The sequence below is a fragment of the Folsomia candida genome, unplaced genomic scaffold (assembly GCF_002217175.1).
Source record: "Folsomia candida strain VU population unplaced genomic scaffold, ASM221717v1 Fcan01_Sc007, whole genome shotgun sequence".
In the NCBI taxonomy this organism is placed as follows: Eukaryota; Metazoa; Arthropoda; class Collembola; order Entomobryomorpha; family Isotomidae; genus Folsomia; species Folsomia candida.
In genome coordinates, this window is record NW_019091199.1 from 3,159,761 (window position 1) to 3,176,938 (window position 17,178).

Below are 17,178 nucleotides of genomic sequence, written 5' to 3' on the forward strand. Positions count from 1 at the left end.
TCGAATTGTTGACCACTTATCAATCTTTTACATTAATTTACATGATGACGACATAAGCTTGGTAGCTGACAATAGGAAGTTTAAAATATTTTCTTGACTAGAAGAGAAGGATGAGATAACCAGGTGAAAGTGCATAAGCAACTAACATGAAGTAGATACCAATTGATTCATATGTAGCACCTGAGGATGACCACTATATCGATGCATAACATGAGTCATGACGCCGTGGTCACACGATCCAAGCAATAGAGTTGAACAAAGAAGTTTTATTTCAATTTTGAAACCAGCCAGAACTTTCCTCAGTATCAACAACAGACGAAGATCTTGAGCGTGAGTGATGGTTCAACTCCAACTTTTGTAACTCCCAATTCCTTTTCTTCCTTTCAATTTGAGCCTACAAAATGCAAAGTTATTTAAAATATGATAACTTAAATATTAGTTAATTTTAATTACCAAAAGTTCCTCATCAGAGTCGGCACTATTTCTGTCATCCTCCTCCTCATCAGCAGATCCTTTATTAGATTTGCTAGATGCGTTAGATTCCTCCGAGTCTGATCCATATCCACCGAGGCCCAGTATTATTTTCAGTATTTATCATTAACAAGTGACCGATTTATATGTCAAGGCTAAACACTGACAAGCACAAGGAGGAAATGCCAGTAATATAAGTTGTTTTCTTATTATTGGCAGAAATATAAGGTGGAAACGGGCTGTGTACTAATTCAACCCATTTGCGAAAGCTGATTGAAAACAAATCTTACCAAATCCCCCAGCAATTGACGCGAGGGCACTCGTCTTCTGGATTTGAATGGTGGAAGAAGTCACTTCATTCATGAACAAAATGACACTTATACAAACTTAGAAGAAATATGTGAATGTAAAAGTTTTTTTTCTTATTCAATTTAGTTCAAATATTTTTTGTGCATATCTTTTCTAATAAAAATATAGCCTAGATAGAGATCTCGGTGAGTATATAACAGATAATATCACAGTCATGTTGTATTACAAGTCTTATAATTTGCCTGTTTTCTCAAACATTGAATTATCCCATTAAATTAAAGTTCTAACTCCAACTCACCACCATTATTCTTTGAATAAGATTGACTAATACTGTGATTTTTCTACCTTTCTTACGACTTTTAGCTCGATTATAAGCAGTTGTCGCGGCATCAAGGATCATCGCATTGGTCACGGTAACCAATACGGATGTGCTAACTCGGCGAATAGCGTACATCTAAGATTTCATAAAACAAAATAAAAACAACCTGTATTGTTATTATGTTGAGCCATTTGAAGTGAATCAAGTTGAAATATAATGTGTAAAATAGAATATGTAAAAAGAAAATTGTGAAAACTTGCAATAGCATCTTCTCGCTCGTCTGGAGGTAAGTTTTTCAGCACACTTGCCAACGTTGGTTGTTCCTTCTTGACATTATTGTTCCGCTTATTATGGTAACCGGCTTCATTGTGGTTGTCGTCGTCGTTTTCGCCTTCGTCGTCGGCAGCGGAATCTTCATCGTTAGGCAGAGATTCAGACTCGTTCCATTTAGAGTTGTTTGGTTCCGATGCAGATTCCTCAACTGCTGCGTTGGCTTCTTGCTGTTCAAGTAAACGTTTCCTTTGTTCTTCTTTTTCTTCGGCTAGTCGAGCCTCTTCTTCTTTCCTCTTTTTTTGACGCTCCATTTTCTCCAATCCTTCCCTAATCCAGACGGGCAAGGTTTTCCGTCTCGCAGTCTCTGCATATTTTTGTTGGTACATGGTATTATATATTCGACCTCATTATACAAGTGTGCGTACGTACCCATGTCAGACATGGAGTTATCACCAGAAGAATATTCTACAGAAGCAGCATTGACAAATAGGCAGAATAAGGCTGGGTAGACTCCAGAGTAAAATCAAGACCAGAATTGTCCTTTGAACCATTATCATTTGATGACCAGTAGCCGGCGGCATTTGTAGCTCCTCTGGTTTGTTGTTGTGCGTTATAATACCCATAATCCGTCGTGGCTGCGGCTGATTGAAAATTAAATTATCACAAGTTTAAATAAATAATAAAGAAGCAATTATCAATTGTAATTTTAGCTGAGCATACGCATATGTTGTTTCTTTTGCTTCATCATTGGTCGAAATTTTTGCTGCCCTTGCATAGAAGGAGGAGGAGATGGATGAGGTGAGGCATTAACTCCAAAGGCTGCTTGAATTTTAGCAAGTCTATTTTCACCGAGTGGGGTATTATTGGCGGATGAGGTCCAGGGGTTATTAACTTCAGGCGAATACCAGTTATTTTGTGCGCCTCCTTTCCAGCCGTCATTATTATTTGCCTCTGAAATTGATATATGCAAGATATTCAAAATCCAATACACACCCACAACAATATCGATAATTAATAAACGCATACTGTGCTGCTGTTGTGGTGGATCTTGTTGTACATACCATGTAATTAATAGACATTTGGTCAGAATGCCACGAATTTGCATGAGGAAAAAGGAACGTTGCCCAATGCACGACGACAAGGCAGCCAACGAGAACTCAGCACATTTGTAATCCGGGAAGAAGGAGCACGTTAATGATTTGGAGAAAGTAAATTCATTCTACAACAACTTTCACCCTCGCTCGAGTGCTTATTTTATGTTTGTTGATGTACTTTCCTACGGGGTAAGTGATCTGCGCATTAATACAATTTGGTGTCTGTAGAGTTTAGTAACTGCAAATTTCTCCTTGTCCAATTTCAGTACCTTAAAACTAAAGCTTAGGGTTTGGTCACCCAACACCCAACTTTAGTAGGGCTTATGATTTGATATACGGTCAAAGTCAGTCATGGCGACTTCTGATGACCAGCCGATAGTCATAGTGAACGTGACTCAAGACGACAATGGACCGAAAACTGGGAATTTGGCGACGATCTCTACTGTTCCGCCAGCCATTAATCCCACTCTGAGCATCACACCCACAATTTTTCCAATTAGGCGATATGAATTCCAACCACCCAAAACTAGCATGGCCTCATCGTCATCACTCTTGGGGGCAGATTTGTCATCTTCGACGCTAATGATGGCTCCTCCAAAACGTAAGATTGTTTACTCACTTGTGCGTTTTATTACTTACTAAGTAAGCATTCTACGTAATCTTGAAGAGTTTATAAACATGTAAATTTTATATACTTTAGTAAATACGGTGAAGAAGAGTCGACTACTGGTGAATCCTGGAAAATCGATGGTGGAATGGATGAAGATTCAACAAGAATTGACTGCCAAAGGACCTTCTGCAAAATTAAGGAAAATCGGGTTTGACGAATTAGCAACGCACAACACTCTTGGCGATGTTTGGATGGCAATCAACGGTACATTGAATTGTTTTCAATACTACAATGAATAATTATTTACAGTGTTAACAAAAATATGTTCCATTTTCTTACAGATAGAGTTTTTGACGTTTCCGACTACACAAACTATCATCCCGGAGGTGTCGAAGAATTAATGAAAGGAGCAGGTCAAGATGCCACAAACCTTTTCAATCAAGTCAGTTCAAATTACTACATGAATCATCACGAATGATAAATATTGATATAATTAATAATTAAATGGTAATGTACACCTTATAGATTCATCGATGGGTCAACTTTGAAAGCATTTTAAGAGGAAATTTGCTCGGATTTTTGGTGAAAGAGCCAACGCTACGAGTTGTACGGAAAATACAGCCAGGTTCACTAAGCACTGCATTATCCTGTCTTCCATCCACAAAGTTTTCAGAAGATGACAATTTTGTATTCCTTGAGGCAAGTGAAAGGCAGTCAAAAGTCGTTTGAATCATTATCGGATATTATTACAATTATAATTATTAAATAATTATTTTTTCTGATAGATTGACTCTCACATGGATGGGAACGACGTGCGACAAGAATCCTGGACAGTTGGCCTATTGAACCGTGAACGATTAATACTCAAAGTCATGGTGAAACCTCCAAAAGTGTGGATGACACATTTGCGCCTCCTCAAAGCTTTAACCGACGACAACATTAATATTAACTACGAAAATAATTTTAAACGGGCACTTATAACATTAAAGAAACCTCAACAACAAGGTAACAAGCTGTTGACGAACTATACATACGCACAAATATATTACCACTATTGTAACGCAAGCCATTAATAAACTTTTAGAACGATGGCTCAAACTCGGCGTACCTCTATCGGACCATCATCAACTAGTAGACTCTCGAGCCTCCATTGAAGACATGTACCCAGCAAAACTGGTCAAGCGACAGAAGTTGACACGGAATTCATACATGTTCACTGCTGTCACTCATACCGCTGCGATTGGTGTTCCGATTGGATTTCACGTTCAAATTCGACTAACACGTAATAACTCCTGATATTCCTTGGGTAGAGACGACATTTATTTAAATTTAAATGTTGCTTTCTTTTAATTACCAGAAAATGTGACACGGCCTTTCACGCCAGTAAGTTTGACAATCACTCAACCAAACGTTGAAGTAGAGGAATCAGCTTTACAAACAAACACGCAAGAGTTGCATTTCATTATCAAAATTTATCCAGATGGGCAGTTCACTTCATTGTTGGAAAATTTATTGTCAAAAACCAAAGAGCAAGAGATAGAAAAGGAGTCAGAGATAGATGTGGAAATTGGATTTCCTCGTGGAAATTTTGACACATTTTTTCTACATAATATCAGTAACACGCTATGTTTGCTAGCTGGTGGATCAGGGATCACCCCATTCGTCCGAATTATTCAGTATTTGTACCATAGACGAGCGTCGATCCCTATTAAACACGTGGTGCTACTATTTTTTAACGAGACTTTTGAAGATGTGATATGGGCTAAGGAATGGCAAGACCTCGCCAAAGAAAATGAATCACCATCGTCTTGGTTTCATTTTTATCCTGTGATATCCAAACCTGTCGAGCTGTCGTCGGAAGAGTGGACTGGGCGAGTTTCAATCAAATTATTTGAACAGTGTATACAAGACTGTATACCCTCCGCGTCCACCAAAGATGGTGAATCTAAAGCCATAATTTGTGGAAGCTACGGATTTAACGCCGCATGTAAAGAGTAAGTTGAACTATCTAAAATTATATTAAACTTTGGAGTACTTTGGTGTATTAACAAAATTACTCTTTGTCCCCAAAGGGTGTTGAAACAACAAACTGTACTTGACATTGACGACCCTTCTGGAATTTTTATATTTAATGGATAATTAATAGTCTTTGTAATAAATTAGTGAATTATATTATTGTTTGACAAACTGATTGATTCGCAATTCATATAACACATAAATACATAAATCCAGCATTATCCTTCAGAAAAGTTCCACAGTTCCGCCCACCTTGTGGAAGTTTTCTTTCTATAATTAATTTCATTGTTTGTTTCATTATTTGGGAAACAAGATTTACTTGGTATTCGCAATAGTTGGTTAATTGGTGAAGAGCATAATAAAATCAAGATCAAGGTCACACTCAATAAGCAGATTCAGTTCTGGGATGCGATGAGTAAACGCTGTGATGTGCATTGAAGTTATTATATTTTCACTATTATGAAATGTTTGATGAAGGTCTAGGCCACAAACTTGTTGGAAACAAAAGATATCATCTTCTAGTGAATGCTCAAATTGGATAAGCAAAGATTTGAGTCCCAAATTTCGTTGACTCAATAATAGTGATAACAATGACACCTTACATCATAATCGTTATAATTTCATTGGATTTCGCTCAACAACGTCACCGTAAAGACAATTGATGAATAAAGCTCCACTTTATGAATTGAGTCATCTCAACATATATAAACTCGCCCAGGAAAGTCTTGGAGTCACACTTCTTCGCACCATTTCCCCACCACGACCCGACCTGATCCAGAGCTTTGGTACATCTCAAACATGGACATTTGGCGTTTCTGGCAAGTTCTCTACATCGTTGGCCTCGCCCACTGGGCTCAGTGCCACAGCGATCCCTTGGACACAAGTGAGTCTGCCTTGTTTGACGAGCAAGCCCACGTTCCAGGTGAACCTTTGACTCCCATCGACTATCAAAATGCGGAAAGTGTTGGTAAGCCAATCAGCCCTAAAGGTAATATTTATAGTACAAAGTGACTGGTTTATTGCGTAGGGCAAAGCTCTCCTCCCAACGATCAGTTTAACTCGGACCCCATCGAGCTTGCTGGACTGTTCGAGGGCGACATCATTCTCAGCACTACGATGAGGAATCTGGGAAACGAATCTTCTGAGGATTACGGAAACAGAAATGGAATTATTTACGAGAAGCAAAAATGGCCTGCAGGAGTCGTCCCTTACTTTATTTCTTCGCAATTTAGTACACCAAAAACGTTACTGGGGAATTATATATTGCCAATTTTAACACCGTAAAACTATTTCTTACAGATGCTGTGGAGAGGAGCGTGATTGCTAAAGCCATTTCCGAGTACCATGCTAACACTTGCATCAAATTCAAGCCCCGAACGAGTGAAACAGATTACATCCACATCACAAAGGGCAACGGCTGCTCGAGTTTGGTAGGTCGAGCTGGAGGTGCTCAGCCCGTGACACTCGGCCAAGGCTGCGTCTACACCGGAATTGCAATCCATGAGCTCATGCACGCCGTTGGGTTTTGGCACGAACAAAGTCGCTTTGATCGGGATGATCATGTCAACGTTTACTTCCAAAATATCCAATCAGGTAACCCTCCAATTGCTAATTTTTCACTATAACCTATTACACTTATTGCGATACATAATTAGTTATTCTATCTGAATTTCTAGGAATGGAATTCAACTTTCGAAAGTACACGTGGAACTACATTCAAAACCTGAGTGCACCCTACGACTTGTCCAGCGTGATGCACTACGGCTCATACGCGTTCTCCAAGGACAGGCGAAGTGCCACCATTCTTCCCAAGGACCCAAACAAGAAAATCGGACAACGCGACAACTTTTCCAAGGTACAGATTATTAAGATACAATTGTATTGAATAAGATACATAAAACAATAAGCTTACATTGAATAAGATAAACACTTGTCTCAATTTGCCTCCAGATTGACATATTGAAGATCAACCGATTGTATCAGTGCGACAATGTCAAGCCTACGAGCACCCCACCTCCAACTCCCAAGCCAATAACAGGTACGATCAATAAACTGCAATAAATTATAATTGCTAATGAAATTGATGAAACCAGCTTGCGAAGACAATCACAAGCACTGTGCATACTGGGCCGCCTCGAAAGGAGAATGTGTCAACAACAGTGCCTGGATGCTGGTCAACTGCAAAAAATCTTGCAAACAATGCGGTAATAGTTGTACAATTATCTGCATGTAACAATAATAATGTGCAAATAATAACCTCCAGACAAGCCTTGTGAGGACCTCAACCAATATTGTGGCGTTTGGGCGAAACGTGGCGACTGTACCAGAAGTTCGGAATATATGAAGTCCTACTGCTCCAAATCCTGCCGTACCTGTAAAACCAATGGTGGTGCTGGTGGCTCTGGTACATATCCACGTCAAAAGTGTTAATATTAAATAATAATTCTGATGAGCAATTTTCTTCTCATGCATATGCAGTCGGTGCTCCCGAACCACATCCCAACATGGAATGTGATGACAAGGAAAAATATTGCATGTATTGGGCCTCCAGAGACGAATGCAGTAAAAACCCAAAATTCATGGGAAAATATTGTCCAAAATCCTGTAAATTGTGTTGAATCTGAATAAAAAATTGTAACTACTTGTTACATTGTGTGTTGTGAAATATTATTTTTACCGCTTGGTCATATGATCATGAATGGTAAAGATGGTAATGTTATTTTATGGAATAATGTTTAAATTGAGCATATCGATGATTTCAGAGTTGATGAGATCAAAGGTTGGATTAGCCATCAATAATGCATAACCAACCAAACTCACTTATCTTATTTTCCTAAGACTAATAAATGATCTCAACTCTCTCTCCTCCAGTTTACCATACTTTCCTATAATGGATGGCAGTGTAGTTACAACAAGTTGTTTGACTACGAACGAATTAACGATGCTGATGTTGGATTAGATTAGAGAGAGAACCTCCTTCTCATCTCACGTATACAATTTCCAATACCTACATAGATTATTTACAACGTCTACATTTCTTGACATTTTTATAGAAATTGTGTGAAATGTTGAAAATAAAGCCGTGTCTGTGGGTGGGGTCACCTATTCACGAAACCGTGAAAAGATCGATATGTTCTCTACGTCGTCAGTGCTCCAGTTCTTCTCAGCCCCCCAAAAAGACGGCGTTGTACGACTTTCATGTTGCGCAACAGGGTAAAATGGTCCCCTTTGCGGGGTATCTGATGCCCGTACATTACACACCTCTCTCCATCACCCAGTCCCATCTCCACACCAGGCTCCACTCCTCCATTTTCGATGCAAGTGGTCACTATGTAGTATTTTTAACTATTTAAGTTCAATTGAATAATGTCATGACTTAGGTTTCACACATGTTGCAATCCGAAGTGCATGGGAAGGACAGGATCGAGTTCATGGAGAGTTTGGTCACTGGGGACATTGGGACTCTCCCCGCAGGTCAGGGTTCACTCACCCTCTTCACCAAAAAAGAGAATGGAGGGATCATTGATGATCTCATAGTGAGCAATGCGAAAGAGGTACGCATGCATATCACCTCACTTTCTAAAATGAAAAAATAGATGGTCATACGACATTGTAAGACTTTTTTCGTAGGGTCATTTGTACGTCGTCTCTAACGCTGGCTGTCGAGACAAGGACATTCCCCTCATGCAGGCGGCGGAGAAAGAGTTTCAAGGGCGAGGGAAGGACGTCAAGCTCGTGTTGAGGGATGACCTCTCGCTGATTGCCGTACAGGGACCCTCTGCCGCAAAAGCACTCCAACCCCTCGTCAGCATCGACCTCTCCAAGTTATACTTTATGAACACCAGCATAGGAGAAGTTGCCGGGGTGGCTGGATGCAGGATCACGCGATGTGGCTACACAGGCGAAGATGGCGTCGAAATTTCAGTCCCCTCCGAAAAAATAGTTCATGTTGTCAATGCCCTCTTGGCGTCAAAGGTAGGCAACGTTCAACTGGCAGGATTGGGAGCCAGGGACTCGCTCAGACTGGAAGCAGGCCTTTGTTTGTATGGAAATGACATGGATGAAAGCACGACGCCCGTGGAGGCAGCTCTGACCTGGCTCATCGGTATATAGATTAAACTAAATCTGATTTCTTAAATAGCCCATGCTACTTTAGAAAGGGTGATAGTGTGAATATTATGACATCGTCACAGGGAAGCAACGACGAGCGAGACAGGACTTTCCTGGGGCGTCCATTATCATGGAGCAGGTAAAAGATGGGAGCAAGGTGGGTCGTCGACGAGTGGGGCTAAGGACGCCTGATGGACCTCCTCCTCGCTCTCACATGGAGATTCAATCGTTGGCTGGGGAGAAGATTGGGGAGGTGACGAGCGGGTGTCCCGGGCCAAGCATGGCTCCACTAAATATTGCTATGGGTTATGTGACGGGGGACTACTTCAAACCTGGGACCAAGGTCAATGTCAAAGTGAGAAACAAGCTGGTGGCTGTTGAAGTCGTGAAAATACCGTTTTTGAAGGGAAAATATTTTGTTCCGCCAAAAAAGTAGTGAACTGAATTGTTTAATCAAAATTTTGAAATATATAACTAGACATCGCTAAAAGATCTCAAGTATTTTTTTTTGCTTATACTTGTATCTACAAATCTAGTTAAACATGATATTGCACGTGCAATCTTCACAGTTTGTGGTTTGCATATGTACATACATACGTATGGTCTGCCATTTACTTACATTACTTACGATTTTATTGTAGTGATTTTTCGTTACTCATCTTTCATCGTCCCCATGAAATGATAAGTATATTTTGCAAACATTTTTTCTTCGGATGGCGTTTTTACAATTATTCGGGCTCCAACTGAATTTGAGTTATCCGATCGCGAAACACAACCACCAGGCCCCAAAAGGAATCATGTCCCCTCACATATCTAACACATAAGTAATTGCTACATGGTGTACAAAAGTATTGAAAACGTGACATTATTGGAATAAATTCATGAACAACAAGTAATTTAAATTTAGTGTAGACTAGTTTTGGGGTTAGGATTCTTCACTCAGCAAATACTCTGAGAGTGCAATGTACATCCCCACAGCTATGCCAATTATGCTAGCAATCGTCATATTTTTCTGAAAAATTATGCAAGTCGATACACATAATCCGAAATATGTCAGATATCTGGCAATGTCCACTTTCGTGTCACGAAACCGGGCAGAATTGTCTGAAATAGACATTATTTACGCATCAATTATATTTCATAAATTTCATAAATGTTTAACATCTTGTTAGCTACATACCGATGCAAAGCTTGTCAATTAGTGTGTAGCCTGTTGCACATTTATCGCACATATCGGGCCCTAAGAAATCACAATGCAGCTCCATTATTACAAATATGTATCAGTGCTATGTTAAATTATAACGATTACATACCATCTCCGTAACATCCGTCGCAAGACCGATCACAGTCTATTAAAAAATTACCCAAATTGACAATCCAATCTAATCCCTGCTCAGCGTGTCTCATTTAATTTTAACTTACCGAAACATGAGTAGGATCCTTCCGTATTCACACAAAAATCGTTCTTCCCACAGGATTTTTCCAACATCAGACACTCATTGACTGCACAAAAAGTATTGTATCTTAATTTTAATTAATTATCTTAAATAAAGAAAATTAATTTTCATTCAATACTTGTTTTACTAAAAATATAAATTTATAAAACTATAAATTTCCTTACTGTCCAGACATCCTCTCTCGTCGTCCGTCTCCCAACCCTCATTGCATGCATCGCAATCTGTAAAAGAACATATCGTGGTTTATCAATTTGCTGTGCTTCAACCTTACCAAAAAGCAAAATGACTGCTTATTTATACGTTTCGTCCCAGCTCCAGAGCACCCTCCCGCACAAGATTTATGACATGGCGAGCAGATTAGCTTCGTTTTGTCCCGGTACGCTTCATAGTGCAATTTTGCACAAGAGTTACAAACGGATCCCACATACCCACGGTCACACAAACAGGCCTGTAGTTAAAAATAGTTAAAAATGTAGGAGAATTTTATAATTATAACCGAACAAATTCTAGCTTTGTGATTTGTTTTATAAATTTTACCCCGTTACCCTTCCGCGTACCGTTCCCCTTGCATTTTCCATGTCCTGAGCAAATGTCATTGGGATAACCAGCACAGGGAGTGCAATGTGGGCCAAAGTGATTGGTTGGGCAGCAAAGGTGAAGTTTGTCGATGCAAAACCAAGTGTAGAGGTCTGGACGCCAAGGCGTTTCCAGCTGCATCCATTCTTGTAACAAGTTGGAGTGTGCTACCACCAATTCTGCACACTGGACACGATGAGAGCCAGAGTTAATTGGCAAGTATTATACAGTATTTCTAGATAAGCATTTATGTACCTGTTCCTTCCCTCCTTTGACATCGGAGCACAGCAATTTCATAATCTCCTCAAATCTCGTGTCATCGGAAATGTGCTCCTTTACGGGCGATGGTTGGTTGCTACCGCTAGCATTGGGCTCTGACGAGGATAATGGGGAGATAATGTCAGCACCTATCGGAACTGAGGTTATGGGCAAAGTGGCAGTGCGTTCCAGACCCTGGGAAATAAACCAATTGTTTAAGTTCAAGTAAAATGGAGCATAAAAACCATTTCTACTTCTACTCGATTTTTTTAAAAAATTTGACCAACATTTTCAAAGGATGAAATCAAAAGACGGCAGGACTGACAGGGTCCCAGTGATCGCGACTTCCCAAGTGACGACGGTGCCGACTTTTGCGACGGTGATCCCGCCGACGTCACCTTTGCCAAGAGGAGGATGGCGAGAGCCCAGAGGGAGTGCATGACCAAATTAGAAAAACAGTTAAAACCAGTGAGAAATATTCTGGTTTGTATACCTTTGTCAGATTTGGTGAAAGAATATTCACAGATTTTTTCTTCCGAATGAAAATGATCGGGATAGTTTCCGGATCTGTTATGCGATGGCAAGTAGGATCGATACCTTTTGACAAACCCCACGCACTACGCATGTAGCAAAACCCGGGTTCTATCGGAGATGCCTTTGTACTCACACCATGCATGAAAAGTAGTGCAAAATGCTGTCTTGCTGTTATTACTAATACAAAGTACTTTTTTACAAATACACATCAGAACAAATGATATGGAAAAAATGGAGAAGAGGCGACACTATTTGAAAAACCCGTTTACGAAACTGTTTTATTTTTATTATAATTTTATCACAAAGCTGTGTAGATTTTTATTAATTGACATCATCATTATTGTATTTTACTTGATTTTCATCTCATATAAAATGTAAAACAACGAAGTTTATCTATAACTAGATGACACGTACATAAATCTACATCGCGACGACGAATATCTATCTATGTAATATTTAACAAATAATAAAGCAGCTCTCGATTCAAGTTACATATGACAAAAGTTATCACAGAAAGGTAAAAAAGTAGCTAATCAAATAAATGAGGCGTCAGAAGAAATTGTTCTTCATTCACATCAACCACATGCCTGCGTGCTAAAAAAATACTGCTTCCTAACAAATTAGTAAACAGCACTCTTTTCAATAGTTTGTTTTGTAGTACGGCACGATTGATTACTATTTGCAAGCAACATGCGTTTCTTAAAGCATTCAAAAAGCTAAACAGATACAAATATTATGCGTTGCTGCTGCTACAATGGCTCGTCATATAGTATATCATCATAATAATAAGCAGTAGATATGTCAATATAATGCGCTCTTCCTACTAATTATGTGTGTTCATAATAATAATAATAATCATAATCATAATAACAATAATAACAGTAATGCACTCAAACATAATTACATGTTAGTAATAGTCTCTGTGTGACAGATTGCTTGTTTGAGTTCAAGTTGGCTGGTTTTCTTCGCAGGGCTTGCTCATTAAGTCAGATTCGATTGGATGAGTGAGGGATGCCACAAATAAATGCTGAGGACTGTCGATGTAAATCTGTGATGTGAACTGCGGTTGTGTCCTGCATGACTTGTCAAGTTGTTTTAAACCGCAGTTTCTCTTTTACGTCAGGGCCCCTCGTCGCTGTCTGCCACGTCTTGCGTGGAGCTGGAAATTTTGAACATTTCCTGACCTTCGGGCTCGGTGCGATCTACCATGGTAAACAAAACACCTACACAACCAATACTGAAGTGAACACAGACAATGTGAGAGCAGTCTGATTACCTGAGGGGAATCCGTAGTTTGACTTTTTATTGAGGATGCACATGATCCTATGCAGTCGGGTGGTTTCTATTAGTATTCTTAAAAGTTCAAATTTAATAGAATAGAAAACATACGTTGCGTGAATGGCACAGAATATGAGACAGCCGACGCCAAAAACCCGGAAAGCCGTTCCTCCGCTGTATTTGTGAAAGATTAGCCCACCGACAAGACTTCCTGATGCCACTCCTATACAGACAACCACAATAAGATATTAAATTATTTTTCAAAAAACATAAAAGCGATTGTCTGTATAATAATGATTCAATTAAGATGAGCTAATTTATTATGGATGAATGCCTACCAATTCCCAAGAATGCAGCCTGAATTACACCAATCACAGTTGCAGACGTCCCAACTGGACTTATTTTGTGTGCATAAGAGACCATTGTTGAATAAAATACGCCGTACGTGAGACCTTGCAAAAGTTCCACTGGCAAGATTGTCCAGGGATTCACGAGAAAACTGTAAATTATGAACCGGATCCCAAATGCTCCCAAAACGAGAGTAATACAGTGGACATGACCCAGCTTTTGAATTACCCAACCTTCAATTCAAAGAGTATTTATAAGTGCTCAGCTACACAAATTATTTCTACTTCCAAAAAGATGATTAACATTTCATACGCTAAATCGCAAATTTACCAGAAATGAAGAAGAATGGCAACTCTCCGAGGCACTGAATCGCACCTATGAGACCTTGTAGTAGTTTGATCCTATGATGGGACTCACACGAAGCTTGCAGCTGTTGTTTTTCTGACAATAGTTCAACATACCTGAAGCCATATGTAAAGGAACATGAGTTGTGTATATTTATAGTCAATTTAAGAGTTATCATTATCAAAAATTATTTATTGACAATTTACCAGAAGAGAAAGTTCCACAAGAGTCCTGTGAGTATAGTATGTTATTGTAATTTAAAATGTAGTTATAAATCAACTATGAGAATTCGTACTATTTCGTACCTGTGCACATCCCAATGATGACGCAGGCAACAATAAAGACAACGATTCTCAAGTTGCTTAAAACTGAACACAGATCACGACGTAATGACTTAGTTTTCTCAACCTCTCGTACCTAAATGAACAACAGAGAACAATTATGAGTTAACACTCGGTCCGATCAAGAAATGAACTGCAACAATTCAAACTTAAAATACTTACGCTCCACTTGTACGCAACCTTAAACAAATGTAAAATAAAATAGTAAATTAATTGTTAAGATATAATTTTTAGAATGATCCAAATTATTCATTCTTACGATGAGGTCGATAGTGAGCAATCCCGCAGTTATATAGAATGACGGGGTCTTTAATAAATTTATAAACAAAACAAACATCAGCTCTCGATTCATTTCTCAAAACTGCATTTTTTGTAAAAAAAAATATATAAAACATACGTAGTCTTTCAACAACTTCCCCTGACTAGATGTGTCGATTAAGTATCCAGCCACGAGTTGGAATATCCTATACAAAACAAACCAGATTTATAATCGTAAAATTTTTTACGCATGCCTCATCGTTTATTTATTCTTTAGAGCACGCAATGACTAACCCCCAGCCAATGGTCCCCCAAAGGCGTTGTCGGCCATACTTGCCACTTTCGTCAGCTGTCCCCCAATAACAAATGAGCACAATTAAATACAAGTATCCATGTGCATAATTAACACCACTACTCACCCAAAGTTTGAAAGCACATGGCATCCGCCAGTGACTCAACGACAGACATGGCAATCCATGCAATGACCACGAGAGACCCGTACATCCAGAAATTCATAGCGTCGAGTAGTTCCTCCTCCTCTTGGATAGACTCGAGCTGTCGGTTGAGAGCGGTATTGTTTGGACAGTCAATGTAGCAATTTTGGAGGAGAAACTGTTTGTGACATGAAAGACCACGAAACACTAGAGGGTCGGAATCCTTGTAGAATGAAACTTCCTTGATGGGTATATACAAACACTTTCCCGGTGCGGCTGGAGACTCCTCCCTTCCACCCCAAGGATCATCTATCATCAGTACTTCATCGATTTTGAGTTTAACATCAAAATCAATAATGTGAGGTCCTGAGGGACGTGGAATGCTGCGCTCAGTTCGACTCCCATCAATCTCCGACTCTTCATCGTCGTCGTCTTCCTTGTCATAATGTTCCCCAGTGTCACGTGCCCTTATCAACATGGAATTGTTTTGAATCTGGGGAGGAGAACTCATTATTCGGCATATTTCCGGCTGATTGTGGGGAAACAGTGAATGACAAAACCGAATTCCATCTTCAATTCCATGAATTTCACAGTAACCTCGACAAGACTCGACACACTGGTCACTACTATCCAGGGAAGATCTGGCAGATCTGATGTGGCTATCCGTCCCAGCAGAAGTCGTATTGAGACGTTCTTTCCTTCGTCGCTCGTCGACCTGTAATAATGTTTTATTTTTAGCAAACACGGCCGTAAAAATACTACTGTCGGTTGATCTAATATGTACTCACACATTCTTTTTTGAAAGACTTAATGACGGATTCTGCACAATGGGGGTTCAACCTAAGGAGAAGAACACTGTCAATCACACCACACCACGACCACAACATATTCATAACGTCCCCGAATTAATGAATTTTCTTGTAGTTAATCTTACTCCTTAAAGGGTTAACTTACCTCCCACATTGTCGAATGGAACTCATTCCCATTGCACAGTCAAGTTGGACGGGGTGCACGGGAAGGTTCTAAATAAATTTAAATCAAATTAAAAATCAAAGAATAAAGAATTAAGGAATAACCAACTTACTTGAGGAAGGAAGGCCACACTAAGAAAAGCCATGAGATTCAGAAGGAGGAAAAAAAGGAAAATCATCTTTTTCTTTTTGAAACGATCTGCCACGGCACCAAACACGGGCTTTGCGATGAGACCTGAGATTGATTAGTCAGGAATTTAATCAAACTATACTACTAACGTAATGGTTGCTAATTTTACCTGCGACGGGGGCTACCGTGAATATCAGACCCACCCCCACCTCTGAAATTCCCATCTGCTTCCCAAAAACAGCAATGAAGCTCCATATCGATGCCACACCTAATATTCACATTATCATTATTTTTGAGTTATTAAGATGTACAAAACGGGGTATACGCAAAAAAAGACGTTACCTCCCCAGTAGAAAAAGTAATGTGCTTTAATTGGCAAGTATTTAATATTGATTTGCATCTTTGGCAAGGGATGATAGCGAGAGAGAGGCCCGTGTCGTCGACCAAATAACCTCACTCACTTTAGGCCGCAATGACCCCTTGCTGCTCACTGAACCAACGCCTTCACCGCCACCACGCGTATCCTCTTCCAGCAGGAAATCTTCTTATCGAACTTGTTGATAACGTTTTGTCCAACTCCATGTTCTTAAGAACGAGAATACGTGCACTTTTTATTCCACTTCACTGCTCATTCGCACACACTTTTAGTCAATTTGCAATTCATTGTGGACCTCAATGTTTTTGTGAATTGTAATGTGTTTATTTAAGCATAAAAAATGTTGGCAGAATAGTATGTGTAATCGGCAAGAAGAAGACCAACCCTTCCACCTTCAGAGAGCTTTTTTGCAGTATTATTATGTGTTTTAGTAAATTGGGTTTGGTGGATAATAAAATGATAATGACGAGTAGAGGAGCATGATGATGAGCGACCTTTTATAAACCTATTTTACCCAATTTACCAATAATCTACTGTGGCTAGTCGGCTACTATTTTATGGATGGATCGTGTTCAGCAGTATTCAGCACCATCACAGGCAGACAGAATTTGTACGATGATGGGGAAAAAGGGAATAATGCTCTCTCCTATATTATTATCACGCTGATATG

The 17,178-nt window shown here is 39.5% G+C and overlaps 6 protein-coding genes across 8 annotated transcripts; 3 read left to right on the forward strand and 3 right to left on the reverse strand.

The window, feature by feature from the left end:
* Positions 1-273: 273 nt before the first annotated feature.
* Positions 274-1,995, reverse strand: LOC110852144 (arginine/serine-rich protein PNISR-like). 2 transcript variants are annotated; one of them, XR_004835265.1, is made up of 4 exons: positions 1,802-1,939; positions 1,126-1,736; positions 454-824; positions 274-394 (listed from the first exon to the last, which is right to left on the reverse strand). XR_004835265.1 is itself a non-coding variant. In XM_035853621.1 (2 exons), the coding sequence occupies exons 1-2, from the start codon at positions 1,812-1,814 to the stop codon at positions 1,243-1,245; spliced, it is 507 nt and encodes a 168-aa protein (XP_035709514.1). In that variant the 5' UTR covers positions 1,815-1,995; the 3' UTR covers positions 898-1,242. The 2 variants fall into 2 exon arrangements, 1 of the variants encoding a protein (XP_035709514.1); XM_035853621.1 differs by lacking the exons at positions 274-394; positions 454-824 and having other exon boundaries at positions 898-1,736; positions 1,802-1,995.
* A 174-nt stretch (positions 1,996-2,169) lies between these two features.
* LOC110851700 (cytochrome b5 reductase 4) lies at positions 2,170-5,248 on the forward strand. Its single transcript, XM_022099577.2, has 9 exons — positions 2,170-2,655; positions 2,733-3,067; positions 3,167-3,340; positions 3,418-3,518; positions 3,602-3,775; positions 3,862-4,081; positions 4,161-4,358; positions 4,434-5,070; positions 5,149-5,248. The coding sequence occupies exons 2-9, from the start codon at positions 2,818-2,820 to the stop codon at positions 5,213-5,215; spliced, it is 1,821 nt and encodes a 606-aa protein (XP_021955269.1). The 5' UTR covers positions 2,170-2,655; positions 2,733-2,817; the 3' UTR covers positions 5,216-5,248.
* Positions 5,249-5,377: 129 nt separating this feature from the next.
* LOC110851701 (zinc metalloproteinase nas-15) lies at positions 5,378-7,740 on the forward strand. Its single transcript, XM_022099578.2, has 8 exons — positions 5,378-6,059; positions 6,120-6,323; positions 6,392-6,685; positions 6,769-6,947; positions 7,043-7,130; positions 7,186-7,296; positions 7,356-7,496; positions 7,571-7,740. The coding sequence occupies exons 1-8, from the start codon at positions 5,891-5,893 to the stop codon at positions 7,708-7,710; spliced, it is 1,326 nt and encodes a 441-aa protein (XP_021955270.1). The 5' UTR covers positions 5,378-5,890; the 3' UTR covers positions 7,711-7,740.
* Positions 7,741-7,983: 243 nt separating this feature from the next.
* On the forward strand, positions 7,984-9,694 carry LOC110851702 (aminomethyltransferase, mitochondrial). The gene is made up of 4 exons (XM_022099579.2): positions 7,984-8,409; positions 8,473-8,646; positions 8,723-9,197; positions 9,286-9,694. Exons 1-4 carry the CDS (start codon positions 8,158-8,160, stop codon positions 9,636-9,638), a joined length of 1,254 nt encoding a protein of 417 aa, XP_021955271.1. The 5' UTR covers positions 7,984-8,157; the 3' UTR covers positions 9,639-9,694.
* LOC110851703 (cysteine-rich with EGF-like domain protein 2) lies at positions 9,634-12,084 on the reverse strand. The gene is made up of 9 exons (XM_022099580.2): positions 11,781-12,084; positions 11,491-11,688; positions 11,197-11,421; positions 10,960-11,107; positions 10,824-10,880; positions 10,625-10,705; positions 10,516-10,551; positions 10,383-10,442; positions 9,634-10,306 (listed from the first exon to the last, which is right to left on the reverse strand). The coding sequence occupies exons 1-9, from the start codon at positions 11,931-11,933 to the stop codon at positions 10,128-10,130; spliced, it is 1,137 nt and encodes a 378-aa protein (XP_021955272.2). The 5' UTR covers positions 11,934-12,084; the 3' UTR covers positions 9,634-10,127.
* Positions 12,085-12,278: 194 nt separating this feature from the next.
* On the reverse strand, positions 12,279-17,160 carry LOC110852428 (major facilitator superfamily domain-containing protein 6). Of its 2 annotated transcripts, none has more exons than XM_035853782.1 (17): positions 16,475-17,160; positions 16,302-16,400; positions 16,116-16,237; positions 15,986-16,053; positions 15,820-15,871; positions 15,017-15,746; positions 14,892-14,946; positions 14,737-14,803; positions 14,599-14,646; positions 14,502-14,519; positions 14,304-14,415; positions 14,205-14,229; positions 13,984-14,114; positions 13,644-13,886; positions 13,417-13,528; positions 13,304-13,350; positions 12,279-13,250 (listed from the first exon to the last, which is right to left on the reverse strand). In XM_035853782.1, exons 1-17 carry the CDS (start codon positions 16,530-16,532, stop codon positions 13,147-13,149), a joined length of 2,091 nt encoding a protein of 696 aa, XP_035709675.1. In that variant the 5' UTR covers positions 16,533-17,160; the 3' UTR covers positions 12,279-13,146. The 2 variants fall into 2 exon arrangements, with proteins under 2 accessions (XP_035709675.1, XP_021956189.1); XM_022100497.2 differs by having other exon boundaries at positions 12,279-13,229; positions 16,475-17,146.
* Positions 17,161-17,178: the final 18 nt, after the last annotated feature.

Coding starts and splice junctions, on each gene's coding strand:
- LOC110851703 (XM_022099580.2), bottom strand. CDS start 11,933: ATGCACTCCCTCTGGGCTCTCGCCATCCTCCTCTTGGCAAAGGTGACG. Junction 11,422..11,490: donor TCAAAGGAGGGAAGGAACAG/GTACATAAATGC, acceptor CATCGTGTCCAG/TGTGCAGAATTGGTGGTAGC. Junction 10,552..10,624: donor AGGATCCTACTCATGTTTCG/GTAAGTTAAAAT, acceptor ATTTTTTAATAG/ACTGTGATCGGTCTTGCGAC.
- LOC110851700 (XM_022099577.2), top strand. CDS start 2,818: ATGGCGACTTCTGATGACCAGCCGATAGTCATAGTGAACGTGACTCAA. Junction 3,068..3,166: donor AATGATGGCTCCTCCAAAAC/GTAAGATTGTTT, acceptor TATATACTTTAG/TAAATACGGTGAAGAAGAGT. Junction 4,082..4,160: donor AAAGAAACCTCAACAACAAG/GTAACAAGCTGT, acceptor ATAAACTTTTAG/AACGATGGCTCAAACTCGGC.
- LOC110851701 (XM_022099578.2), top strand. CDS start 5,891: ATGGACATTTGGCGTTTCTGGCAAGTTCTCTACATCGTTGGCCTCGCC. Junction 6,686..6,768: donor CTTCCAAAATATCCAATCAG/GTAACCCTCCAA, acceptor CTGAATTTCTAG/GAATGGAATTCAACTTTCGA. Junction 6,948..7,042: donor AACGCGACAACTTTTCCAAG/GTACAGATTATT, acceptor ATTTGCCTCCAG/ATTGACATATTGAAGATCAA.
- LOC110852428 (XM_035853782.1), bottom strand. CDS start 16,532: ATGCAAATCAATATTAAATACTTGCCAATTAAAGCACATTACTTTTTC. Junction 14,115..14,204: donor TTGTGGAACTTTCTCTTCTG/GTAAATTGTCAA, acceptor ATATGGCTTCAG/GTATGTTGAACTATTGTCAG. Junction 13,351..13,416: donor TTCTGTGCCATTCACGCAAC/GTATGTTTTCTA, acceptor CCGACTGCATAG/GATCATGTGCATCCTCAATA.
- LOC110851702 (XM_022099579.2), top strand. CDS start 8,158: ATGTTGAAAATAAAGCCGTGTCTGTGGGTGGGGTCACCTATTCACGAA. Junction 8,410..8,472: donor TCCACTCCTCCATTTTCGAT/GCAAGTGGTCAC, acceptor GTCATGACTTAG/GTTTCACACATGTTGCAATC. Junction 8,647..8,722: donor TAGTGAGCAATGCGAAAGAG/GTACGCATGCAT, acceptor CTTTTTTCGTAG/GGTCATTTGTACGTCGTCTC.